At 39.9% G+C, this 14,190-nt stretch overlaps 1 protein-coding gene across 3 annotated transcripts in view; it reads left to right on the top strand.

Moving 5' to 3' along the window:
* Ric1 (RIC1 homolog, RAB6A GEF complex partner 1) overlaps positions 1-14,002 on the top strand; it is an 89,143-nt gene extending 75,141 nt beyond the window's left edge. For 2 of the 3 annotated variants that reach the window (XM_036209103.1, XM_036209094.1), the window contains exons 18-26: positions 2,008-2,136; positions 2,593-3,321; positions 5,164-5,322; positions 5,410-5,546; positions 7,195-7,481; positions 8,179-8,370; positions 9,753-9,930; positions 10,081-10,269; positions 11,224-14,002. In XM_036209103.1, the coding sequence (XP_036064996.1) occupies positions 2,008-2,136; positions 2,593-3,321; positions 5,164-5,322; positions 5,410-5,546; positions 7,195-7,481; positions 8,179-8,370; positions 9,753-9,930; positions 10,081-10,269; positions 11,224-11,512 (2,289 nt within the window). In that variant the 3' untranslated portion in view covers positions 11,513-14,002. The remainder of the gene's footprint in view (positions 1-2,007; positions 2,137-2,592; positions 3,322-5,163; positions 5,323-5,409; positions 5,547-7,194; positions 7,482-8,178; positions 8,371-9,752; positions 9,931-10,080; positions 10,270-11,223) is intronic. The other variant, XM_036209110.1, reaches the window with a different exon arrangement.
* Positions 14,003-14,190: the final 188 nt, after the last annotated feature.

The following is a 14,190-nucleotide window of genomic DNA, read 5'->3' on the forward strand; positions in this document are numbered from 1 at the left end:
TAGAGCATTTAGCTAGCATGCCCAAGGCCCATTATGAAAATTATTCATACTGTAGTAAATTCTAGTAAGTCCTTTCAAGGTGAATGCCCAGTGTCTTAATCCATGTGTCACATTTGTTCTCCTTTCCCTGCTGCCACTTAGCTGCATTGTCTCCTGAGTGCCTGACTTTTCTGTGTGCGCTCTCATTCCTATATGTTATTAGAAAAGTCTTCTTTTCTATGGCAGATATCTAAAGACACACGCTTTCTTGCACATTCTGGGCAAGTGTTGTATCACTGGGCTACATCTGCAGCTTGCCAGTTCAGATTCAAGCAAGAACATTAAGTACTATAAAACTCGATTACATAGGGTAGCTGATTTTTTTTTCTTTGGTTGAGCCCTAAATGATACTGAAAGCTTAAACTGATCCGGCAGGTATCGAAATCTGAGACACAGTACAACCGCAGACTAGTACTGGCCCTCTCCCTGTGAGTCTTCTTCAGCTTGAGTAGACTTAGGCTTCACTACTTCTGTTCAAGAAGAGCTCAGGTGATGTCCCCAGCCCTTTCCTTCTGTGTACTTTGAAAGTTCATCTACTTCAGCTTTCAGTCTTAGCATAATACTTATGCTAACAACTCTCTGCTCAGTTGTCACACACATTTCTATTTGAAAATTTAAGGTCTCTCCAGCTGAATGTGGGTGAGTGGGGGAAAACAGACTCATTTGCCATTCCCTGAGTTTTCCTCCTTGCCGATGTCCATGACTTTTCAAAAAAGATTTATTATTTGTAATTATGTGTTTTATGTGTGTGTCTACCTGTGGGTGTGTGCATGTGAGTGCAAGTGCTGGAGGAATTGAGAAGAGGAAATTGACTCTCCTGGAGCTGGAGTTACAAAGCCTCTGTGAGCAGTCAGTGTGGGTGCTGGGAACAGAACTCAGGTCCCTGTAAGCAGGAAATGCTCTTAACCCCACTCCACACCAACCTCAGGTTTTCCAAGACCTCACTTAGATTTTGTACCTTGGAACTATCTTTAGTTCAGACATGCTTTTTCTATTTTTTCATACCTAAGTCAGCAGTAAATTCTGTTCTTTTTGTTTTGTTTTGTTTTTTGAGAAGGGTTTCTCTGTAGCTTTGGAGTCTGTCCTGGACTAGCTCTGTAGACCAGGCTGGCCTCGAACTCACAGAGATCCACCTGCCTCTGCCTCCCGAGTGCTGGGATTACAGGCGTGCGCCACCACCGCCCGGCTCTGTTTGCTTTTTAACGCAAAATAATCTTCCCCTTTACAGGTGAAAATACTTGATTTATCTGATAGTTGGTTGAAAGCAGTGTTTCTCAAACTCTACTGGGCACTTGTTTAAGCAGGGTGGTGGAGTTTAACAGTAATAGTTGTAGACTCTTTACTCTGGCATTTGGTTGAAACGTCCATAATAAAATGGCAAACTAGTTCCTTATTCCTAAAATCAATATAGAAATTCATCCTGACTAAATAGGATTTTTTTTATGATACTTTTGTTTGAGAGGCATGTGTGGTGGTTTATGTCTTACTGCCCTTTTGACTGACTTTCCAAGCTTTCCTTGAAGATCTGTTGCCATGCAGCTAGAAGATTATTCTCGAGTTTCCCAATGGAAGGTCCTAGCTCATGTCTTCATTTACACTTCATGCTGAAGTTAGCATACTAACCCTTTCCTTACTACCCACGACTTCTTGACCTTCCAGGTCTCTCCACGTCCTTTTCCACCTTCTCTAGTGATGCTGGCTCCATGACTGAGATGACCTCTAGTTTAGTTCTTCCAGAATAATTCAATTTTTGTACTCATTGGTCACTAACTGCACAATGCTATCTATGCTTTGTTCCATCATAACCAGGAAACTTGTTATTCCCACAGTCTAGCAAAGTGGCTGTATATAGTGCAACCCCAGTAACTGTTGTTGGATGTTTAACCTTTAAATATTACTAGGTAGCGAGGGAATGCCAAAAACATGTCTATACATGAGTATGATGAGTTTCTCTTCCTGAAATTTCAGGCTCGTGATGCAGAGAGCATAATGTTGAACCTTGCAGGACAGCTCATCATGATGCAGAGGGACAGGTCAGGCCCTCAAATCCGGGAAAAGGACAGTAACCCTAACCAAAGGAAACTCGTGAGTAACAGTGTAAGGCATTTCAAGCCCTGAGAAGTTATAAGGCTAGGCTTTATGAATAGAGAAATGTGAGGAGAAAGCAGTGTGTTGTGATTTACAGGCAAAGAAAATATATAAAATAAAATATAAAAGTGGGCTAAGAGAGAAGACTGAAGGGCAAGTCCCAAAATAAGACAGTGTCTCATTTTCCAGATGTTATACTGCTTAGGCTCATATTTATAAATTTCACTTATTTATGTACTGGAAAATAGAGAGATTGGTACTTAGGGTTTTGTTTTTATATTTCAATGCATATCCTTGGAAAGATTACTGCTGTTATTATCTCTAATTCTAAATAAATGTCCCTACTTAAAAACAACAAGAAAAAAACTAATTCTGAAAGTTTACAAAGCTAGTACCTATGAACTTAGAACCTACATGTTTAATAGGAAAACCAACACCCAGCAATTCTTGTGTCTCCTCCTTCAGCTGCCGTTCTGTCCTCCAGTTGTGCTAGCCCAGTCGGTGGAAAATGTCTGGACTACCTGTCGAGCAAATAAGCAAAAACGTCACCTTTTGGAGGCCCTCTGGCTGAGCTGTGGTGGTGCAGGGATGAAAGTTTGGCTCCCCCTCTTTCCTAGGGATCACCGCAAGCCCCACTCTTTCTTGTCCCAGCGGATCATGCTGCCTTTCCATATCAACATTTATCCCCTGGCTGTGCTGTTTGAAGATGCACTGGTCCTCGGTGCTGTCAATGACACTGTGCTCTATGATTCTTTGTATACACGGACCAGTGCTAGGGAGCAGCTGGAGGTGCTCTTCCCTTTCTGTGTTGTGGAAAGGACTTCTCAGATCTACCTCCACCATCTCCTCCGTCAACTTCTGGTCAGGAACCTTGGAGAGCAAGCCCTGCTGCTGGCTCAGTCCTGTGCTGCATTACCTTACTTCCCTCATGTGCTGGAGCTCATGCTCCACGAAGTGCTGGAAGAAGAAGCTACCTCACGGGAACCCATTCCCGATCCTCTGCTTCCCACCGTGGCCAAGTTTATCACCGAGTTCCCCCTTTTCCTGCAGACAGTCGTGCACTGTGCCAGGAAGACTGAGTATGCTCTGTGGAATTACCTTTTTGCAGCTGTTGGGAACCCCAAGGACTTATTTGAGGAATGTTTGATGGCTCAGGATTTGGACACAGCTGCCTCTTACCTTATTATCTTACAGGTAACAAAGAGATAAGAATTAGTGATCTTAGTTTTAGAGGGGAAGGTATGTCCTATGATGGTGTTTATGGAATTAATGGTCATATTTTCTCTATTATGTTTATCTTTGAATTTTGAAGAGCTAAAGCTTGCCAACTGACCACAGATTTCCTTGAATGTTATAAAAGTTACATTACAAAAGTATTTTGGCTGTTTATCCCTAAATAGGCCTAAAACAGATTAATGATTTCAGAATATAATTTTAAGTAAGACTGAAGGCGTAAAGGAACACATACACACATGTACACATACACACTCAAGTATACACATACTTTGGCATGCATATGAAAGAGAAATCTCTAGTAGTAACCCTGAACTTCAACCTTGTTTGAGACAGTGTCTGTCCAGCCTTTCACTACTGTAGAAGCCAGGAGAGTTCTGTGCTTTTACAGATTCTCTTGTCTCCACCTTCCATATATCAGTAGGGCTCCATGATACTACAGAGGTATGGACTGCTGTGTCAGGCCTTTTTGTTTTGTACACATTCTGAATTCATATCATCAGGCTTGCATAGTATGAAATTTACCCACTGAGCCATCTCCTCAGCTGGATTTTTTTATTATACCTAATAGATATGATGTACATGTTCCATTAGAAATACTATATTGGACTAATGTAAGAAACATTAACAGTGAAAATGGTACTTTGGACATTAGTGCATTCACTACCCACAGTAATAGATTTTTTCTTACAATGTGAAATTGCTGAAAGGATTCTGAATGACTTTAACACAGCATCCAATCTTGGCTCTCCTATGGACAGCCAAGAAAGTTCAGGCCACAGTAATAACCTTCACAACACATTTCTCTCAGAACAGTGAGACCCTGGAAAATTAAATATTTGATAGAAGGGCTAGAAAGTTTGTTACTACTATAAATCTGATGTGGATTTCAAAGGCTACACTAAAGTTCTTTCATTTATACAACAAGCCAACCATAAACCCAGTTTGAATGTCAGACTGAAGCAAATTATTTACGACATTATTTAACTTCATGGCAATGAACTGAAACCAGAGCTCAAGCAGAGGCCATGGCCCTGCGCTTCTGGGATTCATTTGGCCGGTCAGTCCTAATGTTCATAAAAAGGAAAGTCAGAGTACCTGGGTTCTCCTGCTGACCCTTGCTGCTCTCCCCATTGTGGAGTTGGGGACTTTCCTCCACAGGCTGCCTAGGTTGGTGGGAAAGGGGCTCTCACTAAGCTCAGCCTGTTGGGCAGCTTTCGTGAAAGCAGGCAGGGCTGGATTGTGATGGAAGTGCTGCGGTGCTCAGTGTGTGGCGGTGCTCAGTGTGTGGCGGTGCTCAGTGTGTGGCGGTGCTCAGTGTGTGGCGGTGCTCAGTGTGTGGCAGTGCCACCTGCTCCTGTTGGAAGTAAACTTTGTGTGGGCTCTTCAGAAAACACTGTAGGAGACAGACCCAGTTTTTTGGAGTCAGGCAATACTAGATTGATTTTGCTTTTCTGTTGACCTTAAACAATTTAGATAACTTTGTTTTTTCTTACCCTGTAAAATGGGAATGATGTAACTTTTTACAGTAGAAAGAGAGAAAGGCATGTAGAGTGTAAGGTAGGTCTTGTTATCTAACATGTAACAGTGCTGGAGTGAATCGTAGAAGGAACACTACCTGAGCAGAGCGGCTGCTTCACTTTCCCCACACGTACGTACATCTAAATGCTCCTTTTAGACTTAGTATTCAGTTGCCCACAGCCAGCTGATTCTGTGGGCTGAGGGAAGTATCTAGAGAGAACTGCTGTGCCTTCCATACTGTATCATGTAAATGGACTGTCGTCATCCTTGTTGTTCTTACAGAATATGGAAGTCCCTGCAGTAAGCAGGCAGCATGCCACCCTCCTGTTCAACACAGCACTGGAACAAGGCAAGTGGGACCTGTGTCGACATATGATTCGATTTCTTAAAGCCATTGGTTCTGGAGACGCTGAGACCCCTCCCTCCACACCTACAGCTCAGGTTAGTTGCAGAACTGTACAGCTTCTTTAAGGCATATACCCACAGGCATCTTTGGCTAAAACTACTGTGTGCTGTGTGTGACCACAGGAGCCCAGTTCAAGTGGAGGCTTTGAGTTCTTCAGGAATCGGAGCATCAGTTTATCCCAGTCAGCTGAAAGTGTCCCTCCTAGTAAGTTCAGCTTACAGAAAACACTGAGTATGCCATCTGGTCCTTCTGGAAAAAGGTAAAAGAATAAAAACAATTACAGTTTTCAGAGCATTGCATTTCAAGGCATTTGTATAATTATGTCTTAAGAGAATATTTAATTCAGTTGCAAATCATTTTTTTTCATTTGCAAAAGGCTTAGAGAAGGCGTCTCCTTTTTCTTTCCTGTTAAGTTCACTCCTGTTCTGGGTGAGTTTTATGCCTTTATACTAAAGTAACTCTAGATGCATTTGTTCTAAATGTACTTAGTATAAATTACATCCTTCTGATGACAAAGGACCAGAATAAAATATTAGGTTAGCTAAAGGACTGGAGCATTCTGAGACCAAAGACTACATCTCTCATGAAGGAAAACTGCCTCTGGCAGTGTGGCTGTGGACTCAGTGATGGTGACAGATGGGTGGGAATTCCTCTGGCTTGTGAAGTCCTTGCATTGCTTCTGGTGTTCTCTGTTCTTGGCTCTTAGGTTTTCTCCTCCCTAGGTGTTTCTTTTATGTTATTTACACTTTTATACTCCGGGCACATATCAAGACTTAACATGTTTTATTATGATATTTTACTTTTTATCCTTTCTATGGTCGAGTAACAGCAATTTGCCAGCCATACTCTGAGTTTAAATATTGGTTAATACCTTACCAAAGGCTCAAATGCCAGGCACTGTTCAATGCATTTGCATGTTTAGGTCTTAATCCTTAAAACTCAGGGGTTGTTAATCATTGTGCAGGTGAAAAAACAGAGGCTCAGAAAAATACTTGATTACGTTCACATGACTAATTGGAAGTGGAGTGAAATCTGAATCTGAGAAGTCCTGCTTCCAATGCCAGGCTCTCTATTGCTCAATGCTCTGCTTCTCACTTCGAACCCACTACTCAATTACCAAACTGGCTGCACACTTACTCATATCTATAAGAGACGATAAACTACATTTACTTGTCATTAAGTTTTATAAGTTTTGTTTTTATATATCTATATAACTCAAGTAGAGAGGTTTTCTTTTATGTTTTCCCCTCTTTTATTGGGATTTACAAATGCATTATTTGTTTGCTCTACTTTTCCCCCTTCAATTATACACCACCCCTTCCTGGTCTGACTTCTTTTGTCTCCTATTTATTCTTATTCCATATATTCAATTCTACAAATTGATATTAAGAGATAACTTTGGCCAGGTGGTGGTGGCGCACGCCTTTAATCCCAGCACTCAGGAGGCAGAGCTAGGCAGATCTATGTGAGTTTGAGGCCAGCCTGGGCTACCAAGTGAGTTCCAGGAAAGGCACAAAGCTACACAGAGAAACCCTGTCTCAAAAAACAAAACAAAAGAGATAACTTTGTACCTGGCATGGTTGTGCACACTGTTAGTCCCAGCACTCGGGAGGCAAAGACAGGATGATCTAGCTCTGTGAGTTCGAGGCCAACCTGGTCTAGATAGTGAATTCCAGGACTCCATAGTAAGACCCTGTCTCAAAATTTAAACATTAAGAAAAAAAAAAAAGGTGACTCTTTGCCTTATGTTTAATAGGTTGTGGTATGATATGGAGAAGCCCTGAAGTTTTTCTTCCTGTTCAGGCACAGTTAGATCTCTTACTTCATTTCAACTTTTATCAATGCTACCTGAAAGTGTGTAGAGTTCTTCAGCAGGCTGTTCTTTAGCTTTCTTCTGTTTCTTACAGATGGAGCAAAGACAGTGATTGTGCTGAGAACATGTATATTGACATGATGCTGTGGAGACATGCTCGGCGTCTCTTAGAAGATGTGCGCTTAAAGGACCTTGGCTGCTTTTCAGCCCAGCTAGGCTTCGAACTAATTAGTTGGCTTTGCAAAGAACGTACTCGAGCTGCTCGTGTAGACAACTTTGTAGTAGCCCTGAAGAGACTTCACAAGGATTTCCTGTGGCCATTTCCCATTATCCCGGCCTCCTCTATCAGTTCCCCTTTCAAAAATGGAAAGTGCCGAACAGGTAATGTGGAATTCTGGTAGTTTTACAAAAATTGTATTTTATTTTAGATATTTAGACATGTTACCATTGGTAGATAGTCAAGGAACTCTTTTCATTCAAATTTAAGCAAATAAAAGCCAACTTTTTGTACATTAGTTAGAACATCCACCATTTGGCTAAAGATACATATCAAGTGGAAACTATTATCTCTTAAGTCTTTTGGGCTTGAAGTTTAACTCACAGATGTAACTGTTAAATTATGAACTGGTTGAAAACTGTCTGGATGTAGAAGCTTCTATATTGACCTTACTGCGGCAAAGACTCGACTGAGTTAGTAGGAGCCTCAAATGAGATAGCTAGCACTGCCTGACAGAGCTCATCCCAGGTGATGAGTGTCTGCCAATCGTGCCAGTTTCTGAACTTGGAGAGGAAAACGTGAAACCGTGTTTGAGGAAAAGAAAAAAGTTTGTAAATTCAGATATTTTTCGTGGTGTTTGGAAACTTTGGGTTTTTAAGAACCAAGGCAAGTCACTTAGATCAAGAGTAAAGCGTGGCCTAGGTACAGTAAGAGACGTAAGATGGCTCGGAGATAGTCTTTCCCATAATTTCACATCCCTAGTTTTGAATAACGATACCATATATGATAATTGGCTTTGAACTGATCATATTTGGAATGGCAATACACCTTTTCCTTCTTGCTTCTGGACGTACCATGCAGTGGGAGAGCAGCTGTTAAAGTCTCAATCAGCTGACCCTTTCATAACCCCTGAGATGGATGCCGGCATCCCTAACATCCAACGAAGTCAGAGCTGGCTCAGCAACAGTGGCCCCACCCATCATGATGCAGACCTAGCCTCATCCCCTGGACCACAAATGCAAGATGCTTTCCTGTCACCATTATCTAATAAAGGTATATATCTAATAAAGGAACAAACTTCTTGAGTTTTGTTTGGGAAAAGATTGTGTGCCATAGCATTTCCAAGATTTAGCATCACACTTTTTGAATGTCCTGAAGAATTAGCCTTTAAACATTTGCCTACAGAGATAGATAAGGACAAATTGGCTTCTTGATGCTTTACCATATTTATTTTAGTTATATGAAACACAGGTCAGCACTACGTAAATCTTTGCAATCAAGTTTTTTCGTTTATATTTATTGTGTGTGTGTGTCTGTTGTGTGTGGGAGAATACACATGTGGAAGTCAGAGGACAACTTTGTAGAATTCTCTCCTTCAATCTTTTTGTGAGTTTCTGAGATCAAATTCAGGTTGTCTGTCGGGCTCGTGTTGTGTGGTGGCAAGAGCCATCCTGTTGACCCTTTGCTATTAATTTTGGTAAGGAAATACTATCTTTGAATCCAGGTAATAAAATGTTGTCATCATCATATAAGGAATTCTATTTTGTAGAATAAGTAGACTTTTGTCATAAAAATGTACTTTGATCACTAGTTTTTATTTCATTAATAAAGTTTATGAAAATTCTTTTTCATTTGTTATATATAATTTTCATTTTACCTCTTGGCTTTCAAAGCCTGAACTACTTACTATGTGACCATCTATCTTACTGATGTCTGCTCTACAGTAATCATTAAACTACAAGCAGGAGAGTTTGGAAGCCATGCGTGCTGCTGTGGGATTGTAAAATACAAAAGCTTCAATAGAAATTGGGATTTGTTTTTGTTTTGTTTCATTTTTTTCTGTGGAGGAGGGGATAGCCAATACTTGGGATTGAACCTAGGACCTCCTGCATGCTAAATAAGCATGTGTCACTGAACTATAACTCAAGCCCTCCCCTTTATTTATTTTTTTTTTGGATTTGTTTTTTGTTTTTTATTATATTTTAAATCTTAAGATAGGGTCTTACTAAATTTTCAATTCTGCCCTTGATCCTCCTGTCTCAGCCACCCAAGAAATTGAGACTACATATCTGCTCTACCAGCCCAGATTAATTTTTTCCTGTTTCCTTAGTAGCCAGCTATTTACCTAGTCTTGGGCTACCATTTTGTCATCACTGTTAGTAAAGCTTCTCTTGTGGGTGAAGGCTTCTAACTGCTATTCTAATTATAAAATTAGAATGTCTTCTCATTTTAAGACATATAATTTCTTTTTATTGCCTTGCTAGCTCTTAAAATATATGTGTTATTCATATAATGGCTGTTTTAGCAATAGATTGTTTTCATTTTAAATTTTTGAGAAATCAGCATTTAGGAAATAATTAATATTTATAATGAAAGGCAGATACTCGTGTATGAAATGAAAAGCTCTTTTTCAACTTCTGAAACTTCTTCATCAGGTGATGAATGCAGCATTGGTTCAGCCACAGACTTGACTGAAAGCAGCTCCATGGTGGATGGAGACTGGACAATGGTGGATGAAAATTTCTCCACACTCAGTTTGACTCAGTCTGAGTTAGAGCACATCTCCATGGAGTTGGCAAGTAAAGGCCCTCATAAATCTCAAGTCCAGCTTCGGTGAGTTTCTCAGATTGTTGAAAACACAAAAAACCTAGCTATGGTTCTGTGTGCAGGTAGAAATTGGAGCTACTTTCTTAGTACTTACTGCCCTTTGTGTATCAACAGATCTCTTTCATAAAAATCATTCTCTTATTGCTTTATATGTAGTTATTTGCTGCACATTTTCATGGAGGCAGGATGTCTGGATTGGTGTGTTGTCATTGGCCTAATACTTCGAGAATCCTCAGTAGTCAGTCAGATTCTGAGTATTGCCCAGTCCTCAGAGATGGATGGAGAGATGTTACAGAACATAAAAACAGGGCTGCATGCTGTGGACCGATGGGCCGCTACAGACTGGTAAGTGCTGGTTTCCATCCCCACCTCACCCACCCCACCCCCAAAAAAACCAACTTATAACTCATTCATTTTAGAGGTGGTTAAGTGTGTGAAACTAAAAATGCTTTCATGTTTATGTTCTAAAGTCATTGTCTCTAACCATTGTATCCTCAGCCACTTGAATGGGTACTGTCCATTGACTAGTCGATAGTGTTGGTTAGTTTATAAGGTGGAAGCATATGCTGACTTTTGATTGACACCATACAAGTGGTGGAAGAATAAGACTGGGACTTAGAGGGTAGGTGTGTGGTTATATAGTGTAAAGTCTGCATGAAGAGACAGGTTATGGAGTCTAGATAACTTTCAACACTTGGTGACAGTTGCTAGCACTTCCAGATTAGAAGTAGTGGGTGGTAGTTGAGAGGGCATGTCTTTGTCAACAGTCATGTACAGATTTGGAGCTGTTTACTTCCCTTACTTACCAAATGTATTTCAGTTAGATAGTTTCCAAATGATCCCTTTGGGTCTAAAATCTATTATTCTTGTTTCTTTTTGGAATACTAATTTTGAACTAACAGTCCTTGCCCTTACTACTAAGAAAGTCTGCTAGGAGTTTATCCAAACACTTAACCAAGTTGTGCATGTGTGTATGCCATTGCACCTGTGTGCACATGCAGAAGACAGAGGTCAGCTTCAGGTGCCACTCCACAGGAGCTGTTCACCTTGCTTTTTGATAGGGTCTCTCACTGGGATCTGGGGCTCACTGATTTGGGTAGGCTGGCTGTCCAGCACGCCTCCAGAAACCTTATCTGTGCCTTCTCAGCACCACCACACCATCTTTTTATGGGGGTGCTAGGGCTTGAAATCAAGACCTCAGACCTGCACAAGTCTGTTATTGACTGAGCTTTCTCCCCAGCCCCTCTGCCAAGTCTTTGAATTATAACAGATGACAACTAATTTCCCCCCTTTACTCAGCCCTGGATATAAGCCATTCTTAAACATCATTAAGCCACAACTGCAGAAGCTCAGCGAAATAACAGAAGAGCAAGTCCAGCCTGACACTTTCCAGCCAATAACAGTGGGTAAGACTCCTGAACAGAGCAGCCCCAGAGCAGAGGAGAGCAGGGGCTCTTCCAGCCGTGCTAGCATCTCTCAGAGTGAGACTGGGAGTAACAGCGTGGTCAGCAGAAAAGAAGAGGACACAGCACAAGCAGAGGAGGAGGAGCCATTTCAGGATGGGGCTTATGACTGTTGTGTGTCCTGACAGCAGCAAGTGACATCACAGCAGGCAGTATTATCACAGCAGCATGCAACTGAGTACATTCTGACCTGGCTGAACGACTTAACAGGTAAAAGAACAAGGGTCAGAAACTCTTTTGTAAAGTATTATATTTTCATGAACGCTTCCACTAAATCTCTTTGACTCCAGAAAAAATGTGGTATCAAAGCATCTTTGATAAGAAAAATGTAAGCTGCACTAGAAAGTAATGAGCATAATATACATATACCTGTAGAGTATTTTGGTTTTATTCACAACAGATTGGTAGTTGTTAGTGTGTAGGGATTATTTTGCCCCAGGTGAGCTTTTTCACTACTTATAGCTTATATATTTTCTGGTTCAGTGTATGTCTAGGCTGGTTTTGTTTTTTGGGGTGGGTTGTTTTTTAACTTTCTTTTAAATAAATGCTAAGGTGCTTGCTGTAGCTCATCAGGTACCTGAGATACTTTTTGCTTCCTTGTATAGTCAGCTGGACTCTAAGCAGTCCTCTGAATAGATGCTACTCTTACACAGTATGGTTCATGGACAGAGACCCCTTGGATTTAGTACTCTGTTCTCTAGCAGTCCTGAACTGATGGAAGCTATACCTGTGAGTTAATGTGCCTGTTTGAGCAAGCTTAATTCCTACTCGATCAGTGTGGACAGAGGGTGAGGGGTTCTTGTCAATTATGCTTACACCACTAAATTTTTGTATCAAAGAACTGTATCTTTTTGTGAATACTCTTATGTAAATATACACAAAGGCACTGTCCATATTTTTAAGGCATGTATTATAATCTGTAAGGTTTTATGCTGGATTCTGCATGACTATACTCACTCTTGGAATAAAGACAAGACTTGTTCTTTCCAGAATGAGAGGTCTTCATAGAGACAGGTTTATTGGCTCAGCTGTAAAGTAGTAGTAGTCCCACTGATCATGGAGTGGAAGAGGTTTTGTGCAAATTAATGTAGTTTCTTATTTATTGCTTTTGTAAATTGAATAAAAATGGGCTTTTATGTAAATAGACTGGGATCCTGTATTATCAACTACTAAAAATTAGTTTGTAAATTCTTCATTGTAAACTTTAAAAATATTTTATGTATTTCTAGATATGACTTAAATTTTAGTTTTCATACATTATGAAGGCAGAACTACATATTCAGTTGCTTCAGACTAAACACACACCCACCATATGTAATTCTAATTATTAATAACAGTATTAATTTAGATAGCTTATTTGTACTGTGCAATTTGAACAAGGAATGCAATGTTATTTTTTATGAAATCTTGTTTATTTTTATAACAATGTATTTGATGTGGACCAAATCCGTACCACTATGTAAAACAGCCTCTTATAGTGCAGATATAGCTTAGAAATGAAACTTAGCCCTCTATTCTACTTTTTAAAGAGACAGATTTAGTCCTTTTAGGCAACAATCTTTAGAGGGAACCTAAAAATTATTTTGAAATTACTTCAAATTTCACCAACTATTTAAAATTATTGAATTTGGTAATTTACCGTTATTTACTTTCTACATTAGAAGTGCAATAATTTTACATAATAAAACTCCTGAGTGGGTAAAATATGTGACTCTGGTTACCTGGTCCTTCTGGTGCTACTTTATTTAAGTCGTCTCAAACCACCACCTTGTTCTGAACTTTAAAATACAGAATAAAGTTTCCTATGTAAGTACATGCAGTGCAGCAAAAAAAAACCACAAAAAAATAAAAAACTAAACTGAAATTTCTTCTCTCATTCCATTAGGGAGAAGAGCCAGTACTTCTTTTGTGTTATGTCAATTTCTAGTGTGACTGTTTAGTTCATAAAAACAGTTTACCATCATAAGCAGCAAATTTCAGATGTCTTACGGCTGCTGCTGAGTTAATCTCACTTTTTTTTGGGGGGGGGCAGTATTAAAGATGAGCCTGGCCTAACCAAGTGCTTCACTAGTGAGTCATATCCCCCCACCCCAACTTTTTTTTGAGGCAGAGCCTTGCCCAAGCTGCACAGCAATCTGTAACTTGTCAGCTGCTTCAGTTGCTGGGATTCTAGAATTGTGTGCTGCCTGCCCAGTCATCTCTCCTCACCTCTCACTCTGAACAACAGGATCGGCTTGTTAATGCTTCTCCTGTGGTTCGGACTGGGAATGACTCTTTGATGAAATGTACAGTGTCTAACTAATAGAACTAGGAAACACCAAGGCAAGAAAGTTTGCTTAAGAAAATTATTCTTTGGTGGTGAGATACTTTTTTTAAAATTTTGTTTTGCTGTATTGTTTGGTTCAAAACATATCAACTGTATAAGCCATATATTTAATGAGCTTAAATACTCAGCATAACTATTTGAAAGTTAATATATATGGTTAAATATCTTGCTGATACCAAAACAAATCATTTGGAGATTAAAAACAACCTTTGCTTGTAATTAAAGTTGCTGCTGCTTCTGTACTGTGTATCCCTCACCCCTTGGTAAAGGTAATAAAACTATTACATGAGCTTTTGTTTACTTATCTCAAGCTAACAGCACAAACAATAAGGGTATATATTAAATGCCACAAAAAATAACTTTCATTTTACAGTCCCACCATTTACATTCTCCTGAATGAAGTACAGTTTAGATAAATATATTTAAAATATTTATATGTAGATATAAAGTGGGAACATCTAAGTGTCTGATGACAGA

This window comes from Onychomys torridus, chromosome 1 (assembly GCF_903995425.1).
Source record: "Onychomys torridus chromosome 1, mOncTor1.1, whole genome shotgun sequence".
NCBI classification, from domain to species: domain Eukaryota; kingdom Metazoa; phylum Chordata; class Mammalia; order Rodentia; family Cricetidae; genus Onychomys; species Onychomys torridus.